Source organism: Chlamydotis macqueenii, chromosome 3, assembly GCF_036417535.1.
Source record: "Chlamydotis macqueenii isolate bChlMac1 chromosome 3, bChlMac1.mat, whole genome shotgun sequence".
Classification (NCBI taxonomy): Eukaryota; Metazoa; Chordata; class Aves; order Otidiformes; family Otididae; genus Chlamydotis; species Chlamydotis macqueenii.
In genome coordinates, this window is record NC_141558.1 from 20,558,236 (window position 1) to 20,581,368 (window position 23,133).

Sequence of the window (23,133 nt, forward strand, 5' to 3'; positions counted from 1 at the left end):
TCAAATTTGCTTATATAATTGGACAATTAACAGAAACTATAGCTAACTAGCTAAAAAGATATCAAAATATTAAACATAATGGACTGCATTTATTTATTTATTTATTTATTTATTTATTTTTAATGAACATTTTTCTTCCAGTATTGGAACTTTGGTTTATTTCATATTAAACTTGGAGTAATGAGGAAAGATAACTGAGGTAACAGACATTATGCTTCTACAGATATTTTCTTAACTAATGTGGCAGTGGAAGCAGCTGTATTCCAATAGATTTGTAATAACTTGTGCAGAAGAAAAACATAGTGGGAGAGGCGACAGTTTTGGCATTCATGAGACCTCTTATCCTGTTCCCCATGAAGTCAAACAAGTAGTTACACTGGCACTGCTGAGAAGAAAGAATAAGACTAATATCGCCAGCTGAAAGAGAAAAGAGTAGGATGAAGGTGTGAGGTATTTGGCTTTGCTGTAGACAGAAAAATCTGAGGAATTATAGTCTCAGTAAGCTTTATTTGTATGGAAGAGGTGGAGGAGTCTTGCAGGGAAACAGGAGCAGCTTGAATGACTAAAAGCTATATGCAGTATCAGCGTACTACTGTCCTCTTGAGTGCAGAATGCGTAGTATGATCAGCTACTGTGGTGGGCTGGAGAAGGAGTGTACATGTACTTATTAACATATGTTTTATAATTCCAGCACAACTATCAGTTAGTGGTAGTTGAAGTGAGGTGAATTTCACCCCATTCAAGCATATAAACTAAGTATAAGTATACGATGACAGGCAGCAGACACAAGCTGGAACATGACAAATTTCAGTTCAACATTAGTTTTTTGGTTTTTGTTTTTTTTTTCCCCATGAAGGTGATCAAATACTTGCACAGGTTGTCCCATGAAGTTGTGGAATCTCCCCCCTGAGAAGTGTTCAGGAATTGACAAGAGATGGCCCTGAGCAATATAATCTTATTAGACATGCTTTGAGCAGGGAGCTGGACTAGGTGACTACCAGGATCCCTTCCAGCCTGAACAAATTATTCAATAATTCTGTAAGTGATCCTTAATGTGATCTCCCTGAAATTTGTACTATTGTGTTGTATCTCATTTCCAATAGTCCCATCCTTTCATAACATATTGTGCTCTTCTGTACTCATGATGCTGATTTTGTGCCATCTATTAGTGTCCTGTTTCCTGAATCATCAGTCAAATAGTCCTTAAGGCATCCTATTAATAATATCCCTCCAAACCTATACTTTCTTTTTCATCTTACCTTTTATCAGATGTTAATCTCTCTGCCACGGTCTCCCACCCTATTGCTCCAAATCAGTTTGATCATGGTATCTTTCAGTTACACACTCATTCTTCCTGCCCTCATGTTTAACACAATCGTTACTGAAAACTGTGAGCAAATGCTGAATCAGTTTTTGTAGCTCAGAGATATCACTTTTAATTTCTATACCTTTCTCAAAATGGTTTATTACATTTCTTACTTCCCAATTTACTTAACTAATTAAAGGATTTTGTTATCTCACTAAAATGTTAACATGGAAAACAGAATCCTTCAGAAAGATTCTGTTAAGAAACCAGTGAGTCAATTTAAAAAAAAAAAAAAAGATCCATTAAAAACAATCACACAATGCTCCATAGTAGTTGCAATGGCCTGAATACCAAGAAATAGAAAGCAACATCTAAATCTAATTAAGCTGTTTTGTAATTGGGATCATAGCTACATGGGCTCACAGCTATTGGGCCTCAATTACTTTCAGTCCACTAATTTCTTCAATTTAATTTCTATCTTCCAAATAAGTTTTTTTTTTTTTTTATTCTCTAAACTCACAATGTTCAAGAGGTTCTATGTATTGTACCTGCACTTAAAGCTCCAGTCAATACAACAAATAAAAATGATTCCACAGTACTGTCGGTATCTGCTGTAAGGACTGAAAATACTTACCTACACCTTTTTCCAAATATGGATTTAGACACTGCGTAACAAAAATGAAAGATTATAAAAGAATGAACTACGTTCTCCATCTTCTAGAAAACTACTTGTCTTTACTTTGCTATCCTAAAAAAAAACCATCCAAACTACAAATTCCTTTGAGTGAGAAATACTTACTGATCTCGTTATTACTCTGTTAAACTTACATCACATATAGTGATCAACTCCATCCTTAACTTAGCAGTCAAAAGATGTTTCCATTACCAGCTAGCAATTAAGAGTACTTGCAGGAACAGAGTTCTCACTGTATATACTACCGTATCTCTAACAGACAACAATGACATTGACGGATGATGAGATGTGAAGAATAATAGTAGTGGTGCTATACTAGAAAGGCAAGTGAATAAAAAAGCTATTGAATTACTAACTAATCAAAAAGACTAATCAGCATGCTGCATAGAAATATTCAGATAGCCTCCAATCATATAAACAATGTCTCTCTTCCATGTTCATACCTTCTGAAGGTATAACTGGAAAGATGCTGCATTAAGAAGAGGAAGGACACCTACTACATTTCTTACCTTTCCTTGGAAATATCCTGGGGGATTTTTTTGCTTTTGTTTTGTGGTATGGACAAAACACACTTCACAGTCTCACTCTGCAGTATTTTCATTCATTCATCTTCATGTATAAGGAAAGATAAAAATCTATCCCATTCTTTCTTGTTTCTGTTAATATCTATGGTGCTGACAAAATCTAAAATATATGAAAAATATACTCTTGTGTCATTAAGTCACCAGTCTTAAGACTTCCTGAGAAAAATAAAATGAAAAGTCAAGTGTAATGAGATGTCAAAGATAACTCCTTTCTGTTATAATGAAAAAAAGAATAACGATCAGATACAAGTGTTCCTGGCTATCTCATGACACAAGAGCTAAAATTATGCCCTTTCTTGCCAAAGTTATTGGAAAACTCAAATAAAGTACTGAGGAATTTAAACCACAAAGTAATAGAGCCTGATCTGATTAGATTAGACTAGATTTGCGAAAAAAACCACATCAAAAGCATACTACAGTCTAACAGGCAACTCTAGCTATATAACATGTTTCTAATTGAAAAATGGTCAAAAACATTGAGCAAGATGATGACATGCCATACATTGTCACACTGTATTTTTTAAAATAATGGCAACAAAATTACGTTGTTCAGTAACATATCTGACTCTGTTCAACCTTACGACAGACAATCTTTTGGTTGTTTCTAAGGTTATCTGAAAGTCGGAGCTGATTTACACCACCAGAAGAGAATGCTGGAGGTATGAAACAATCTTGGACATGATGGAGAAGAAAAGTGAATGAGGTCAGAGGGGCCATCCATACTGGCTGACAGCAGCTTACATCAGAGCAGCAAGAGTAGTTGGACTTACAGATACTATACATAGAATACACAATACTATATACTAAAACAATCAGTCTGTGATTGATTTTAGTCACAAAAGTATGCTAAGTCTGCTGTAGCCAACTGCCAGAATTTCACAGGTGAAAAAGACGTTTTTCTTTCAGAGAAAAGAAGGATTGAAGGAAGCAGAGTCTGCATTACCTGTGAGCGGATAGACAAAAAAATAATCATACAGGCTTCAATATCCTTTCCCAAGCCATAACATTTTGCGTAGTTACAAGGGAATGTCAAAAGTCAAAGGGATACAATTTTGATTTAAAGAATGATACAGACCTCTCTGAATTAAATTCAGGTAGGGAGCAGGGGAAAAAGGCCTCCCATACAGCTCATCTAGCTGAAGAGAAGGCACACAGCTGTGTACGTGACACGACAGAAGACAGTTCCAAAACCTCGACAACACAGACTTAAAAAGTAATCTGGCTATTCTGGTGACAGTGCACCTTCTCAAGACCAACTGAGATAACTTATAGGATATTATCTAATGGAGCATTGCAATAAAACAAAGTTATGACAAAGAACAAGAAGGAGACAAAAAGTTACAAATGAGTCATGGACTCACTTAATTCTGAAAAAGCAGGTATGCTGTCTACCAACATACGCAGATAGGCTCCAAGTAAATATTCAGAGAGTGGCAAAATCAGCAAATTACTCATCAGGAGCCATGATACATTCAGGGGAATTGTCATGGACTCATTCAAATGACTTTAAACTGGTGGCTGAAATGTGAAAGGGAGTGGAGATATGTAAATATGGTTGAAAGGAGGATTGTTATCTAGACTAATGTCACTATTTATACTTGTAATTGCTTGTAGGTTTTATTTCATGCAAAACAGACACTTGATTTTAAAGAGTAGTGACTGAAGACAAATGTTGGAATTTATGCTTATACGAACACAGAGAAATGTAAAAGAAGCAATACAATTGGGATAACAGCAAGAACATGTACATGTATTTTAGAGGAGGAGAGAACAGGATAAGAGCAATCTCGTATCCCTCAGGCAAAAATAAACACCTTTAGTAAGAACATGGGAAACATCTCGTGTGCAGTTAGTCTCCAGGTGGCATTCTTTTAATGCTCATACAGATATTCTTCTTGGTTTACAAAAAAAAAAAAAAGCAAGGAAGAGTTAGTAGAACTAAAGTATCATGGGATGGTGGTAGGCTTTATGGAACAATTTTATCTTCCTTTAGAGAGTCTACAAAAAAAAGGGAAAAAAAAACAGTAATAAAGGAGTGCTGTGAATACTAAACATATATGGGAGTGAGATGCATCACAAGAGAATACATCTTTCCAAGACTGAAACTGAAATCACCAAACTCCTCAATCCTTGCAAGAAAAAATCTGTCTGTCATGGATTGATCCTGGGCCAGCAGCTAAGCATCCACACTGCCACTCACTCCCCTACCGTACCTCACCAGTGGGACAGAAAAGAGAATAGGAAGGGCAAGAAAACTTGTGGATTGAAATAAAGACCATTTAATAAGCAAAAAGAAGAGGAAACAAAACCAACAAAACAAGTGATGCAAAGGCAACCACTCACCATCTCCACCAAGAAGAATCATGCCCAGCCAGTCTCCAAGCAATGGCTAGCTTTCCTCAAATCTCTGTTCTCAGTTTTTATTGTTGAGCATGATGTTACATGGTGTGGAATATACCTTTGGTCAATTCAGGTTCAGTTGCCTAGGTTGTATCCCCTCCCAACTCCTTGCTCATCCCTGGCCTACTCATTGAGTGGAAGCAGAGCAGGAAAAAGAGAAAGCTTTAATGTTGTGAAAGCACTGCTCAGCAATAACCAAAACATTAGCGTGTTATTAACATAATTTTAGTCGCAAACCAAATCACAGTACCATATGGGCTGCTATAAAGAAAACTAACTCCATCTCAGTTAGACCCAGTACAATATCAGAAGATGTTATATTTCAAAGAATTCTCAAAATGCATGTGCTACTGTTTTGGGAACTGGAATCCCTAGGGCTTGCTCCATCTAATGCATAGAGTGCACAGAACAGGAGTGAAACTGCTTCAAACTATCAGTGCAACAACTGAACTCAGATTTTTAAATGTTCCATCCTCTTCCATTTATTCTTTAAATTTAAGAACATTGATGGTAAGTTGATGGTAAGTGGACGTCTAAATGTGCACATAGAGACTTGTTAACTTAACTCACAGGAGAACTACTAAGCCTTGAATATTTGGAGGCCTGTGATAGACTGGGAAGGATCGAACCACATGAACTGGTCAGTTGATATGATTCTATGATTCTAAGTGATGAGAGACCAAATAAAATGGAAGTAAGAGTTCAGACAAAGACTGTGGAAGAACCTGAAAGTCTTCTGGTCAATTTATTCACCTGTGATGCTTTAACACAAAATCTGGAAGAGGAATTGCCAGCTGGCTTAGGAAACTAATTGCTCAAAGTTAAAAGTAGCATAACTGTCCTACTAGAAAAACTATGTTTTTCAGGTAATTTCCAGGAAACAGGTAACAAATCTGGCATGGATCAATAAAGGTATACACATGGATTTCTGGTATCTCCTGGTAGCAGGTAATCTGTATAACTGATGCTTCAATAAAGGTCCAATTCCCTTATTATCAAGAATAAGGAGGGGAGGGGAGGGGAGGGGAGGGGAGAGGAGGGGAGGGGAGGAGAGGAGAGGAAGAGAGGAGAGGAGAGGAAGAGAAAGAGGAAGAGGAAGAGAAAGAGGAAGAGAAAGAGAAAGAGAAAGAGGAAGAGAAAGAGAAAGAGAAAGAGAAAGAGAAAGAGAAAGAGAAAGAGAAAGAAAGAGAAAGAGGAAGAGGAAGAGAAAGAAAGAGAAAAAGAAAGAGAGGAGAGGAAGAGAGGAGAGGAGAGGAAGAGAGGAGAGGAGAGGAAGAGAAAGAGGAAGAGGAAGAGAAAGAGAAAGAAAGAGAAAGAGAAAGAGAAAGAGAAAGAGAAAGAGAAAGAGAAAGAGAAAGGGAAAGAGAAAGAGAAAGGGAAAGAGAAAGAGAAAGAGAAAGAAAGAGAGGAGAGGAAGAGAGGAGAGGAGAGGAAGAGAAAGAGAGGAGAGGAGAGGAGAGGAGAGGAGAGGAGAGGAAGAGAAAGAAAAAGAGAAAGAGGAGAGGAGAGAAGAGAAAGAGAAAGAGAAAGAGAAAGAGAAAGAGAAAGAGAAAGAGAAGAGAAGAGAAGAGAAGAGAAGAGAAGAGAAGAGAAGAGAAGAGAACATTTTCAGTGAGTATAGGGCAACTCATAAAGAAAATGGAAAATAAGAACGGTGAATGAACTTCTGTTTTCATACATAGGGAGAACTCTGGACTACCCGGACCACAACTACTGGTAGATTTGAGGCAGTCCTACCACACGGAATGGCCTGCAGAAAAAAGCTGATGCATGCTGTGATGTGCTAAACGTTTCTCAAACACATCATTTATTGATTTTTTATTAAACTCCACTTTTATTTTCATCTTTCCTGAAGTCCAGGACAATCACCTCTGACATCCTATGCAACAGATACTTTATGAACCATTACTTAAGCGTCTAACATGAAAAAAGATTCTACAGTCAAAAATACAATATTTTGTACCATGTGCTTTGCCAAAATCTCTTGTTAATATGACTTTCTATATGACAACGATATCCAGCATAGTCATGATGATTGTGCACTATGTTATCATTTGTAAAAAGAAAGGAGAGTTAATTGATATATTAGAATTTTGGAACATGGAAGTATTCCACTAGAGATAGGGAATGAAATGTAGTACCTTAAAAATTAATCCAAGTAAGGCCAAGAATTGGTGAACCTCTCTGCTAGCTGCTGATGCTAACTGAATTCCCAAGATAAAACATCATACAAACATATTTGTAGGATCTGTATTTATTGTCCAGTTTTACTTTATCTTTGGTAATGACCATGCATGTAATTAATCTCAAGAGAAGATGGACTTCGTATTTTTTATAAGAAGACTTTTATATCTCCACTTAAAAGAATTCTTATATAGCCAACAGTCCACAGTAAAATATTATGTACAGTTAGCTAACCCAGTGCTTCCCCTTTTAGATCACAAACCTTAATTTGTCTGTTCCAGCTTTGTATCTTGAGATTCGAGCCATTGACAGAGGAACTGATAAGGTGTCTAGCCAGCGCTTCTCGTATTTTGGTTCATTAGCTATGGGTGAAGAAGGTGATGAGGGAGCCTGTACAGAATAAATGAGAATCAGTAAGTGCAGTTTATCAGACAATATAGTGGAAAAAAATATAAATATGCATCTCTAGCTCTGCTTGTCCCAGAAGTGAATAATCAGAGTAATAAAACTATTCAAGAAACTCAGGATTTAGCAGAGAAATAAAAAGAAGGATTCACGTAGAAAGGAATGCTAGCTATCTTGATATTATGCTTGTGATAATTTCAGTATTGCCTTAACATTAATATATATATAGTTAATACTTATAACTGACAATAAAAAAGAAATACTTTTTAGTCATAAATGTCCTGAATTTTCTCTAAATTCAACAAAAATTACATTTTTGGTTTAAATTAATTTGGTCTGTGTAACTCTTCTACATGTCTCAAACAATCATCAGAGAAAAATACACAAATAATATCCTAATGTAAACACTACATTAGACAATATTGAATGTTATTTAATAGTAGATTTAAAATTCTGATTTCTGTGTTATCACTATCCATATACGGAGTGCTGGATTTTGAAATTTAATCTTTGAAGTTTTCCTCCAAATGCTTCTACTAGAAAGGTAAGATTGTTGATACTATCTAAGCAGTAAAGGATGTCCAGATCTCTGAACAGCGAAAATATAAAATTTTACAATCTACTAATTTCCTGTAACTACAGCCATACAAAAGAAAATAACCTTAAATCAAATGTATGTAAATGAAAATTGTTAGGGGGATTAGCCTGGATATATAGCTATTGATAAAAGGGTCTACTAAAACCTAACCTAGAGCTTATGTATAGAGACTGTTCAACCTGTTCATATACGTAGCATCTTATGTACTGCAATTAAATAGCGCATGAAGGCACCAAGAACGAAACATGATAAAAAGAAAACATTTATGAATTTTTAAAAGTTGTCACAGAACCACTAGCAGTAAAACATTTTGCAGAGAGATATTCATCTTAGTCAATATAGACTTGTAGAATATGTAGTTTGTTCCTAGTGAAATAATATCCAGAAGTTTACATCATTGTATCAATGACTGAAAGTACAGAATTACTCCCAAATTGTCAAAAAAAAAAGAGACAGCAACTGTTTTTATTTGCAAATTATTTCAATATAGTGTTTACAGACAAAAATCAATTAAATTAGAAACAGATTAGAAAATGCTGGAAACCACTGCTCAGTGTACCAACTCAGATTTATGAGCATGATTATGAGCTTAAAAAAAAAAAGCTTATTAAAAAAACCAATAGAATGAATTAGGAGTTTCTTACAGAATGCATAAAAATGACAAATTGGAAAGCTTTTCTTGGTCCCTGTATCTCCACACTATCATGACAGCTGAGCATTTCACTCTTTTATAAAGACAGCGATACTATTTACAGAGAGGCAGCTGAGGAGGACTCACAGTCATAGATATTTAGGTCAAAGTTAGGCATTTGTGTCGTCTCTGACTGAAAATTATTCATCCCAGGCTGCACAGAGAATTTTCAGGTAGATAAGGGAGCTGAAAGCTGGTTATTTTTAAATGAGCTGTAAATATACACTGAGTAGTACTCACAAAAGCAAATAAACCACAAAATGACCCAACTTCAGCTCTGTTATGTCCAGGTGTTCAAAAGCCATAAAACTCACTCATAATAAAGAGCATTCTGGGATTCGTTCTATTTCTGTTCCTTTTTCTACCTCATAAGGATTTAGGGTTAATTCTTTCCCCCCAGAGCTCTTTCTTACAGTGAGCAAGGGTTGATCTTTCTATTTACTTTTTTTTAGTTACTCAAAAAAGTGAGATTCACATTCTAACAGGACGACTGAGAGTTAGTGATTGAGGGACGCTTTTCTAGTAAATGAAAAATTTGTAATGAAATCGCCAGAGTTGGTAGCACTAAAGAATCTTTTAGACTGCAATCTCTTTGGGGAAAGGAATTTCATTCAGAGTATTTGCAATCTCTAGAACAATCCAGTTTTCATTCGGTTGAGATCTCCTGGTGTTGTTGCAGTATGCATATTTCATAATAAAGTCCTAGACTAACTCTGTCTCACAGAACTAGCTAAAAAAGCCTTAAGTGTCTCCAAAGCTTAGTATAAGTTTAATAACATCATAGTGAAGAATATGATGCATATTTTAGAATTCTGTACAAATTAATATAATTGACAGAACCATACACAATCTAAAGTTGAAAACAATCAACATAATCTAATGGGCCTGTCTGGAAACTGAAACATCTAAGAATAAAGCAGCAGGTAGCTTATTACAGTGAAAGATAAGTGCTTGAATATGATCACTGAATTTAAATCCAAGATACAGAAGATAAAGGAACATATTGTTCCTATCCTCTCAACTCTCAAGATACAGAATATATCTAGACAATTTAAACATAAATCTCTTTTTCTTGTGAACTACTAGCAGCACTTCTTTTACCAGGCTGTTGAACAATATTCTGTAATATTCTAGGCAATTTAAGAGCATTTGGCAGAAAAAAAAAAAATTGTAGATGGGTCACTCTCACAATTTAATATTTTCCATTTGGTCCCTTACACTTCAATCAAATGCTTTAGTAGGATACCACTGTAAAGAAAAAATATCTCAATGTAAGTAAAGATCAGAATTTCAGAAAATCTACATCACAGCTGGTTATTAGATTCATGAATTGAATGGGGAAAAGTGGCTAAAACCACTTGGTCAAAATCTATTAACCCCAAAGTTATGACACTACAGTATAGAAATATTAATGCCAAAATGCTAAACTGTTCCAAGTGATGTAAACTCCTAAAGAAAATGTGGCTTCTCCAGACAATTTCAAAGTTTTGATATTTGAAAAACACACTAAAAAGAGTAATTCTGCTACCTCTCCCCAGTTCTGGACTACTTACATCTGAGAAAACCCTACTGCATGATCTGAACATTAATGACCAAGAACAGTGAAAGGATATGAAGGGGTCAAACTGGATCAAGTTTCAAATGTCTATTTCTTGCTAACCCATATTCTACTAATCAGTTTATAGTAGAGCAGAAACAAAAAAAAAAAGTATTTATATAACAAACTGTAGCTCAGGAAGCCCCTACGCTAGAAATCATTGGAGGTGCAGGAAATACATCCTACAAATAATTCCATAAGTTGCCTCTGTTCTTGTATTCTCTTGAGGGCATCTGCTGGGGACAAGCTATTTGGCTAGATGGTCCTCTGGTCTGTCCCAGTGTACCAAGCTGGCTGACCTTCAAGCCTTCCGCCTACTAAACAGCTGCTGCTGCTCATGTTGAAAACTCTCCACAGTTTCTCCAAAGCACTAAAAAAAAATTTGGCTGTTCAGAGATCACCTCTGCAATCATAGCTTTTATCCTCTAGTTCATTTCACACCTTTGGCTTTCTGCTGAGACCACCAACAATGTTTCCAATTAATTCCAATTTGGTTGTAACACCTGCTCATTAAGAAATAGATTGAACACAAAAATCTCATTTTTGACAGAACACTGAACAAGAATCAGGTCATAATGACACATAATCACTACCCACCTGGGACAGCTGTGTACTGTTGACCCAGAGGAGTGTCTGATTCTGTATCCCACTAGCAATCATCAATCTATGAAGGACAATGTAGGCAAGTACTTTGTTGCTTTTTTAAACAACTATGTAACAACTAATTATGGGGCAACCGAGAAATCTTCCCACAAGTAGAATGAGACCAGAAAGTCCTCCACTAAGTGAGAGATCTAATCAGGTATGTCTCTGTAACTGTTTCCACTAAGAACACAGGAAGGAAGGCAAAAAATCAGAGCTGGCTGGGATTGTCAATTTTTCATCTTTTTGTGACGTATGATTTGCAGAACTTGGGAAACTCAGTAATTTTACCTTACTTTTTTTTTTTTTCAAACCATCATCGATTCTAAATCTCTGCAAGGAAAATGTCATGTCTTCAGAAGAGTTTCTGAATCCTGCCTAGTAACTTAATTTGCAATTTCTGCTAGGGCTGCACCTGGAAAGCCATCACAGTGATAGGTTGACAGTCACAGTTTTAGGTTGACATATCGCTCTTTCGTTAAACATGGGCTTCAAGTAGCTTGAAGCTGGGTTAACTCACTTCTAGAGTCAGAAATACTCAGGGTTGTATTACTCAGCATGCTGAAGCTTGCTTTTAAATATACTTTTCATTTCATACTACAAATACTCTCTGATTTGCAGAAAGGCAAGTGTCTTCATAGTGGATGTAGATGAAGAACTGGATTGGGAGCACCAATGTATCTATTGCAAACATTCTCATACCACAATTAAGCAAAAAGGCAATGAAAATTGATACAGGTTATTCCTAGGAGACTAAATTAATTAGCATCAATTATTTATTCCTTTGAAACAAGCTACATTTTTTTCTTTGCTAGCACGATGTCTTGCTGTTGTCACCAGTATTGGAGAAATAAAGAGAAGACAGAGCAACTTCTATGAATATCTGAGCTTTCAACTGTAAATGTAATCAGTGCAAATGGTTTCCCAAGAGACTTATTTGTGTTTTATAAGAGTTTGATTTACTATCAAAACTCCTTAATTTTTGCAGTTTTTGCTAAATTGCATGTTTGAGGGTTTCAAAAGACTAGCAAGAAATACACTTGTACATTTAAGTTTCAATGAATTAATAAATTTAATTATTTGTTACTTTGATAAAAATTGAGAAGTAAAACAATCTAAAAGGAAATAAAAGGTTAGCAAATGTGATGTCCATCTACAAGAAAGGCCAGAAGGAGGATCCAGGGAGCTGCAGCCCTGTTAGTCTGACCTTGCTGCTGGGGGAGATTAAGGAGCAGACCATATTGAGTGCTATCATAGGGCACATACAGGACAACCAGGTGATCAGATCCAATCAGCATGGGTTTATGAAAGGCAGGTTCTGCTTGATTAATCTAATCTCCTTCTATGACAAGGTGACCCACTTAGTGGATGAGGGAAAGGCTGTGGTTGTTGTCTACCTGGACATTAGTAAAGCCTTTGACACCATTTCCTATAGCATTCCCCTGCAGGAACTGGCTGCTCATGGCTTGGACTTCAGTGTACTCTTTGCTGGGTAAAAAACTGGCTGGATGGCCAAGCCCAAAGAGTGATGATGAACAGAGTTAAATCCAGTTGGCTGCCGGTCAACCGATCACCACAAGTGGTGTTATCCAGGTGGGGATTTTGGGGCCAGTTTTGTTCAATATCTTTATGAATGATCTGGATGAGGAGATTGAGTGCACCCTCAGTAATTCTGCAGATGACATCAAAGTAGGTGGGAGTGCTGATCAGCTTGAATGCAGGAAGGCTCTGCAGAGGGATTTGGACAGGCTGGACCGATGGGCCGAGGCCAATTGTATGAGGCTCAACAAGGCTCAGTGCTGGGTCCTGCACTTGGGTCACAACAACCCCACAGTACAGGCTTGAGGAAGAGTGGCTGGAAAGCTGCCTGGCAGAAAAGGACCTGGAGGTGTTTCTTGACAGCCAGCTGAGTATGAGTCGGCAGTGTGCCCATGTGGCCAAGAAGGCCAATAGCATCTTGGCTGGTATCAGAAATAGTGTGGCCAGCAGGACTGGGGAAGTGATCATCCCCATGTACTCGGCACTGGTGAGGCCACACCTCAAATACTGTGTTCAGTTTTGGGCCCTTCAGTACAAGGAAGACATTGAGGTGCTGGAGTTTGCCCAAAGAAGAGCAACAAAGCTGGGGAAGGTTTGGGAGAACAAGTCCTATGAGGAGCAGCTAAGGGAACTGGGATTGTTTAGTCTGGAGAAGAGAAGGATGAGGGGAGACCTTTTCACTCTCTACAACTACGTGAAAGGAGGTTGTAAGTGGTGGGTGTCGGTCTCTTCTCCCAAGTAACAAGTGATAAGATGAGAGGAAATGGCCTCAAGTTGGGCCAGGGGAGGTTTAGGTTGGATATTAGGAAAAATTTGTTCACTGAAAGAGTGATCAAGCATTGGAACAGGCTGTCCAGGGAAGTGTTTGAGTCACCACCCTTGGAGGTATTTAAAAGACGTGCAGATGTGGCATTTAGCAACATTGTTTAGTGGTGAATTTGGTAGTGTTAACAGTTGGATTCAATGATCTTAAGAGTATTTTCAAACCTAAATGATTCTATGATTCTGTGAAATAAGAATCAAGTGTGATATCCATTAGGAAAAAAAATAACCTTTTACTGATCATTTGGAATTTATTAATTTTTTGCTTTAGAGGATTTATTATTTCAAAGTGTATCATTAAAGTCTTGAGTCTGCTTCATAAACTGGTATTTCTACCAATCACATGTATATGTAAAAGGCATAACTAATTCTAGATTACTGTCTTTATTGACACTGGTTCAAAAAGAGATGATTATGATGATGCTATTATTTATTTCTTGAGGTATTTCTGCTATTTCCGCCTTAGTGAGCATTGCCAAGAATTTCTGAGAAGAATATAAAATATTTCTCTGTAAAACATGTGTGGGAAAATGCTAGCAACATTAATACATTTGACATTTATATATTGAAATATTTTCCCAGTAAAAAAACCGCTGAAGTTGAAATAACAGAACTTTAGAATCACAGAATATGTCAAGTTGGAAGGGACCCATAAGGATCATCAAGTCCAACTCCCTGCTCCTCGCAGGACTGCCTAAAACTAAATCATATGACTTAGAGCATCACCCAGGTAGTCCTTGAACTCTGAAATGCTAAAAAAAAAGCCCTGGCATAGCTTCAATTCCTTAAGCTATAACTGGAAACACTGGCCAATAAGTTTTAATGGATTGTAGTAAAACATTTCAGATTAGTAAATACTAACTTTCTTGCATCTTTTTGGTACAAACTGGAGTGCATCTTGTCAAAATTCCGTTACTAAAAAATACCTACAGCATACTTGAAAGAAAGCTCTCAATACAATATGCTTTCCAAAGCAGGCAGATTTGTCTTAGACTTATTCTGGAGGAAGAGAATTAGAGTTATATAATTTCTTGCAACAGCAGCAGCAACCGTTCAACTGACAGCGAATTGAATGAGCTTTCTCTATAGTTTTCAGTCAGGTCTGTTACTTTTATATATATATATATATCGTATATACATTATATATCTTTATATATAGGTAAGATCAGCTTTCTGTGGATCGATGAACTGATCTGACTGATGTATGGCTGAGCATTCGCCAATACTTATTCCAGGGACAGAAAGGAAACACAGGCTGTAGATTGGTTGGAGAAGAAAACAAGGCTGTTCCATTTAGAAGTAAGAGAGTCTTATGTTAGCTTACCTTAATTGTTGAACAACACACTTAACAAGTGTTCAGCCAGGAGTAGAGACATGAGTGAAACTCTTGTGATGTCCAGCTAAAGAAACACATTATTGAGAGATCTACTATAAATAGAGTCAATTAGAGTGTTTGACTTGTCTCAGAATTCAGTGGGATTTAATGACAATACAAAAATACCTGTGCATTCCTTTGATGCAGCACCAATTCAGGAGAGGGTTTGTGTTTGTTTATTTTTAATGGAATTCTTAGATGCAGGTGCACAATTCTGTGACAGCTTTAAGAAGACAGTAATTATCCGGTAAAGTATGCATCACCAAATAATTTAATAGATAAAGGCTTCTATAAAGGAAACAAGCTCTTCCAGATGGAGTAACAATTTGGACAATAATTTGATGTCTTTAAAATTCAGTGAAAGCAGCAACTTCTAATTATACAGCCCTATTCTACATTATTTTAATTGACAGGCGTTGTTTAATTAAATGGGAGGAAGGTGAAACAGCATGTGAAACAAGGATACTAGCCCTCCCTTTCTATCACAGGAAAGAAACACTATTTTAATTCTAATGCTGCACGACATGCATGCTTTTGAAATTTAATGACTGCTCTTGAAGACATTTAACGCTTTTTAATTAATAGATGGTTTTGCAGACACTGAGCACCTATATGTGGTGTTTACGTGGAGAGATTGTATAGTAGTACATGTTAGGGACTTACACTGCCCTATTCAGTGCAATAGCTATGCATCTAAATCAATGGGATTACTATTCTACCAGTGAGAAACAAATTAAAAATCTTTCAATTATATAAGTTTCTCTAGAAGTGATTTACAATGGAAATATTAATGAATATTTCATTACAGCTGTGCTGCTAGGTGCTATTACATTATTATTTTTTTAATGAGCCAATAAGGTACAAGCCTGACTAAAATATTTTTAGAGAATACATATGGACTATTTGACAGAATCTTGCACCTTTTTCTTTAATTCGTTTCCCTCGGGTTAGTATGTAATTGGTTCCTGAGCAACCTCAACAACCTTGCCTGGAACACCTTTCCAGATATATTCTTCCTTTGTGGGGTAAGGGACAGGGGCCACAGTAGTTTATATTAAATCTCAGCACAAAAAGCAGGAAGTAATTATGGCTCTTCTCAAATTATAACAGCAGTCAGAAACCAAACCCCAACATTAAAGGTGTATAAGGAAAAGAACAGAACAAAATATAATGTTGAAATTATTATGGCATTCCATTATAAATGGAAGTGTACTCAAACTTCAGCTGTTACAGACAGCTTTTGGCAGCCTTTCATATCCTCAAATGGGGTGCACTGTCTTTGCTTAGAAAAATTAGCTCAAGGTTAGGGAAATTCTTTGAACTCCACACAGTTTGCCCATCCCTTAGGATAAATCTGAGGCTTAACTCTTGCTTCTGTCACTAACTAGGAGCTCAGTGTCAATTTGTTGCAGGAACTTGTGGAATGACATTGGATACAACTTAGTGGGAGGACTTATTGCCTCAATTTCACTATCATTTTTCACTATAAGCCATTCAAATCTAGAAATGGGGCATCACTATATGACTCTGTTTCCTTGCTGATCATTAACAGGGCCTGGTATTTGGAACAGCAATCTAACACTAACTTGGGAGAATAGTAGATGGATTTTTCTAGATAAAAAAAAAAAAGAAAGAAAGAAAGACAGAAAAAGCTTGCTTTCATTTCTTCTAATACTTCAGCTTCCTCACTTAGTCTTCAATCTCATGTATTTCCCTCTAATCAAAGACTTCTGATACTCCCTGCTAATCCAGGGTGCTAATGAAAAGTGGCTGCTCTTTCTGTTCACCATGTTGGCAACAGATGAGAAATGTTAAATATTTAGTTAACTCATACAACAGAGTTTCAAATTTCTAACTTCTCTTTATAATCTAGCTCTGACCTGAAGCGGTCCATTTTGCACCTTTGTAGTCATAAGCAGGAGAACAGATAACAAGACAAAAAAAAAAGAGATGATTTTGATGAAGAATCAAATGCAAACTTAATTCCTCCACAGCTCTCATTCTGCACTCCTGAATACCTTAGGCCAAAGTGAAGGAGAGCATCATTCATTAACAAATCACACCTCTCCCCAAAACTCCTTTGTCTATCTGTGCAAATGAAACATACTCAATGCACTCAGTGCAACCTGCAGAGCAATAAAACTCTCCCTAAAGCAGACTCCTGGAGATGAATTGCTCCCTCCACCAGGTAAGCAAAGGGACTCAAAATATTTTAATCAAGTATAATTAAAAAAACCCAAATGGATAAGGATAAAGAAAATGACACAATTTCTATCAGAAATTATTAAAAAAATAATACATTTGGCTTTATCCCCTAAGCCTTTTTTTGTTTTTTGCTGCCCCTGCAAACTAAAATGAACAAATTCATAAGAACTATAAGAAAGAATGCATTCATATGAAAGGGATGTGTACGGGAAAAACATGAATAATTAAAAAATGAAACCAGTAACAAGTGCAAGCTACTGTTTTCTACTTGGCACATTAGTTCCATTGTGATCCTACTGCACCTTTTTTTTTTTTTTCTGGAAGATAAATAACAAAGTCATAATCTTTCATCTGACCTTTCTTGGTCTTTGACTTCTTTTCCAGTGGAAACAGACTTGGATTTATGCCAGCGTCACTTAAAAAGCTGAAGCCACATTCTTTGACAGTCTTTTAAATGAATTTTTAGAACTATTACTAGAGGTCATAGAGCAGAAATTATTGTTCAGTGTTCATTTGTTTAGCAGCTAGTAAGATTTTCTTTGTATTTTCAATGGTATAATTCCTTTCACCAGCTTTTGTTAAGGCTCTAAGTTAAAAATAAAATAAATAAAATAAAATAAATCCTAAAACCATATTTGACTTAAACTTTACTGGGAAATCAAACAAGTGTTTAATTTCCATGCAGAAGAAATGACCAACCTGTTCAATCTCATGTTTAATACTATAAGAAGTAAGTCTGCCAAAAACATTAGCAGTGACAGCTGGGATCAATACAACTAAAGATAAAACTTTTAAAGACACCTTTTTTTCACTTTGTTAATGTTATAGTGAAAGTCCCAATCAACTTCAATCAGAATTAGAAAAACATAGCGCTTTTGAACAGCTAAATCTCAATTAAATAACTTAAACACTCAAAACAATTTCCTTAACATTTCTATAGTAGTGGAGCAGGCAGGTGTTATTTAATAGGCGTTTTCCAGCTCCTACTGCTATGATTTCTGAGAGGTGTAATCAGAAACAGAAAATCTGGATTATTTTTCCCTGTAGGTGGAAAGGGGACAGTCACTTCATATTTTATTAATTGACAAAAAAAGGCACACTTATTTGCAGTGTGTTTATCTAATTTCATAAAGCTCCTCACCACAGCAGCACTCCAAAATATTTCAGTGTAGCTAGCTGTGTTCATCTATTTTAAGTTTCTCTTCAGCAAATAAACGGAAGACATGGTGGTGATTACTTTCATTAAAGTAACCAGCACTGTGCCTCTAAGTGAGCTATTTTTTGTATTTATTACATTAAATACATTTTATGCATGTACATTACCAAATGATACACTGCAAATTGGAAGTAAATTTAAAGTTGCATTGCTTTCATATTCAGTGACAAAATCATGGACTTTCAGATCAAGAGTTGGCAGAGTCTATCAGTATCACGTGCTAAACCATTCTAATAGAAAAGCTAATGCTCTGAAATCCTGAAACTTTTCTTCTTTAAAGCGAGCTACAGGATGATGAAAATTAAGAATAAAATAAAACTTAAGAATGATCAATAGCGTGTTTAAACTGAATTGGAAGACATACAGGAACATTCAAATAAAACCACTGAAGTTTTCAGATGCAGAGCATCAATTCAATCTCAATTCAATGGTTTGGTCACACATTCCACTAAAGTATCCATCAGAAGAGGTTCTACTCTCAGTAAGAGAGTGTCCACTCCCCTTTCTTAGATCCTCTTCCCTTTTTGCCTTTACATGCTTGGGATTGAGCCATATCATTCTCTCACTCTGGAATGAGGACTATCACAGACATTAAACATTTAGCATCTTACTGGTCCCACCAGGAGTTGAGCATCCATATTTTTTTAAACTGTACTTGGTGATAAAGTAGGCAATATCTTTTTAAAAGCAAGACCTTCAAATTTAACAGCTGAAACAAAGCCACTGAGGAAAAAACATTTTAAAGCAATTCAGAAAATCAGAAGTACCTCCTTAATTTTATTTAACTAACTGATCTAAACATACACTATCAAAATTAAGTTAGAGTTCTTAAGCTACATGAACACACAAAAAATCATTATTTCCTGTAGCCTCACTTCACTTATTAGAATATCACTTTTAGACAGTTCAGAGTAGCTGGATTTTCAAACAAACCTACTACATTCTCCCTTTGCACAGTAACTATCATATTATTCAATAGTGTTTTAAATGAGGATTTATTTTATTTACAGTCTCTTTCTTTTTTCACCCTCAATTTCTCCAGAGAGCTGTCCTGAACATCCAGGATATTTGGACATCTAGGAGAATATCTCTATAGTATTTTCATCATTGTTTTGTAGGTAGAATCCTTCAGGTAATCACCAGCCTAGAGACCACCTCCTCTGAACATTTTATGTTCCCCTTTGAAACTTCACATTGTAAGAAACTTCACTTCACTTATAAGACACAGATAAGTGTATCTGCCACTACCAATTTCTATAGTATTTGTCATAGTGACCAAGCACAAAATAATTAGGTGTGAAGAGAGCACTTCAGCTCATTTCTCTGTGTTCCAGAGAACATTGGTAAAGTGCTACACCCCAAACTGCTCTGATATTACAGGGAGGATGTATATAAATCCTGATCATGGTATTACGTCACACATAACAGATGCTTCACAGCAGATGTGATAAAGATATATCTAACAGAGGCAAGCTAGCACCAGAACTGAAAATGGTATAATCATATTAGGCAGAAGCAGCTTGATGTTAAAATTGCTAAACTACTGTCTGTATGATACAGCCTAGTATCACCACAACATACTCAATTGTGTCATGTGAACGTTACAGCTTGAACACAGTATTAGCTCAAATGTCTCTATATTATTATTTTTCAGAACAGACATGCTTGGTAAAACTGGCATAACAGTAATTCCTTACCTCTTATTCTTGTCCTTTCCTTTACATTGTGTGCTTTCTGGAGCTCATAAATAGTCATGCATTGTCTAATATGGCATGGATCTGACTGTGGTTAGGAAGGTACATACAACTACAAAATAAACTTACAAGATGCAATATTCCAAGTGAGTCAGACTCCCCTACCAAGGTGACATTAAAAAAGGATAAAAATATCTTTGATGATAAGAGGGCTGGAGCACCTCTCCTATGAAGACAGGCTGAGAGAGTTGGTGCTGTTCAGCCTGGAAAAGAGGAGGCTCCAGGGAGACCTTACAGCTGCCTTCCAATACCTAAAGGGCGCCTACAGGAAAGATGGGGAGAAACTCTTCAGTAGGGCCTGTCGTGATAGGACGAGGGGTAACGGTTTTAAAATAGAGGGAGGCAGATTTAGATTAGATATTAGGAAAAAAATTTTGACAATGAGGGTGGTGGAACACTGGTACAGGTTGCCCAGAGAGGTGGTAGATGCCCCATCTCTAAAACATTCAAGGCCAAGTTGGACGGGGCTCTGAGCAACCTGATCTGTTTGGAGATGTCCCTGCTCCTTGCAGTTGGGTTTGACTAGATGATCTTTAAAGGTCACTTCCAACCTAAAGCATTCTATGATTATATGATCTTTAGCCTTACTGAGCAACACCGTTATAGGAAATGTCAGTTCTGCTCTTCCTTTACTGTAAAAATGGAAGTACCTAATTAAAAGAAGTAGAAGCATTCACTGAAACATATTTATAACCACTTTTCAAGATCTCGTCACAGCTCTGTTACACTTACAGCTTAGTTTGATAAAAGTTTCACCACACACATCCAGCAGACCAGCTCCAAAGCCAGTCATTCCTGTTCAGAATACTTAGAACCTTGTTTTTTCATTTTACAATCATTTTGTCATTTTGTTTCCTATGAAGGGAGACCATGACTTTTTACTAGGCTAGATATAATGTAGATTGTTTTGCTTTATTTCACTTCTAGGTCATAGTGTCTGGTGTATACATAGCTCCTCATGTCAAGCTTCAGAAAAATTAAGTGTTGTATAAAAACAAGCTAGTACCTTAGTATTCCTGTTTTTTTTTTTTTACATTCTGTTTTTCTCCTTATATTTCAAGCCTATGCACAGTCTTTTATGTGCTACCTTGGAAACAAACTCTAAATTACTGTGTTGCAAGTCTACAAAACTTCAGCCACTTATTTATGTGTTTATAAAGCACAGAAATGAAAGTGTGCAACTCCCACTGTACAGCCATAATGATTATTGAAAGTTATGGCACACTCATTCTAGCACTTAATAGGGACTCATTTACTAACACATGCTAAGGCAATCACAGGCAATTATCTGACCAGAGCCATCTTATAAGGTAACCTCTTTGCAGAAGGGACTTTGTTTGTCTGCAGAGCACCTGGAAGACAGGCATTGCAGAATGCTGGACACTGAGGACAGCTTGGGGTTCTTTAGTAGGACAACAATGCAAGGTAATTAAATATAATAATTATCTAGATAATTAAAAACAAATAAACTTGAAGTCTTCTGTACCTATGCTTAGTTTGGACCCCAAGCACTACGGCACAGGTATCAGCACAGAAAAACATATTTCAATTTATTTATTGATCATATGTACAGAATATATTTACATTATCATATATATATATATATATATATATCAGATGAAAACAAGCCTTAAGGATTACTTTAGAGAGCCAGTGCTCAAAAAAACGCAAAGCCTGCGAGAAGTATAGTAAGCAATAGACACTGACATCTCTGGTTGAGTAAGAAAGAAAAGAAAAAAGAGGCAAGAAGAAGCCTTCACTCCATTCACTGGGCATTCCTTCTGTAAAATTTAACATCCAATTGAAAGATTATAGTTACAATTGTTATGAGTTAAATCAAGTTTTGAGCATGAAGGTCCATGTCTTTGTACAGCTAGTATTTACATCTTAAATCTTCTTTTTTAAAAGAACAACATTGTTGCCTGCTAAGACATCCTATCTTCCTTGGCTTTGCTGACCAGTATTTTTTCTGGAGAAAGGATTCAAACCCCCCCCGCAACAACCCCTCCAATGCTGCAATTGATTCAGTCATAGCTGTTCACCATAGAAAAAAGAACTGAATACTCTCTGGATTGAAGAAACACACCTTTTTTTTTTTTCCCACCTCAGTTTGCTGTCTCATTTTATTTCTTTCTCTTTTTCTCCCTTTCTTTCCTATCACAGAAGTTTGTTTCCATAACTCAACTTTACACTATTTTATGAATTCCATGTACATTTCAGCATCTCTAGGTGGACTAAATTCAGTAGTATAATACTACAATTCAACAAAGTATGACAAAAGCTCAAATGAATTCATGCCTAAACAATGATTAAATCTTACTGTGCTCACTCTTACAAGCTTCTCAGTTGCCTCAGAGTAAAACTCTAGCAGCCCAGGTCCCCATGTTGGGTACTTTGTAAGTACAAAATTTTACAGTATATGCACTTAAAAATCAGTTGATCAAACAAACAAACAAACACAACAACAAATTTAGCATAGTCTACGCTAGTATTTTGAAGCTCAGAATGGGAACAGAACTTACATAGCTTACACCATGTTTTTATTACTCATTTGCTTACAGTGTTACTTGAGTTTCCATTTAAATGTAAGCCACTGTCAAAGAGAGGTGACGAAGCTCCACTGCTGTGATCACTGGATGGTCCAGGGGAACCTGGAAATGAGATAATGAAAAATAATTACTTATATTAAAAATATACATAGGTATCAGGCAATATCTATTTCAATTGTAAAACACAGGAATAATTTTTAATAAAAATCAACAAACCAAGCCAGAAGTACTACTTGCTGTTTAGAATGACAGACAATAAAATGTGTCTGACCATCTGCTATACTTCATGTCCAGAAAGAAAAAAAAAAGTAGCTAGATGTCATTTTATAGAGACTGTGCTCATGGGAACTACTCGTATGCTTAACTCTACAGGATCAAGCCTTTTTTCACTGCAAATGAGATATTCAAAACCAATTACCAGTTACACAAATCCCATTAACTTAATGAATGAACTTCCTACTGAGTGTTTAAAGTCTAACCTTAGAGAATAACCATGGACTGTATTTGTAAACAAAGCTAACAAGAAACTTTCAGTTAAGTACTGTCTGGTGGCCTTCTATGATGGCGTTACA

The 23,133-nt window shown here is 36.3% G+C and overlaps 1 protein-coding gene across 1 annotated transcript in view; it reads right to left on the minus strand.

Moving 5' to 3' along the window:
* Window positions 1–23,133, minus strand: part of SNTG2 (syntrophin gamma 2) — a 269,954-nt gene that overhangs the window by 72,790 nt on the left and 174,031 nt on the right. Inside the window, exons 8-9 of the mRNA XM_086745017.1 lie at window positions 22,572–22,663; window positions 7,431–7,558 (exon numbers count right to left, since the gene is read on the minus strand). Coding sequence (XP_086601143.1) covers window positions 7,431–7,558; window positions 22,572–22,663 — 220 coding nt within the window. The remainder of the gene's footprint in view (window positions 1–7,430; window positions 7,559–22,571; window positions 22,664–23,133) is intronic.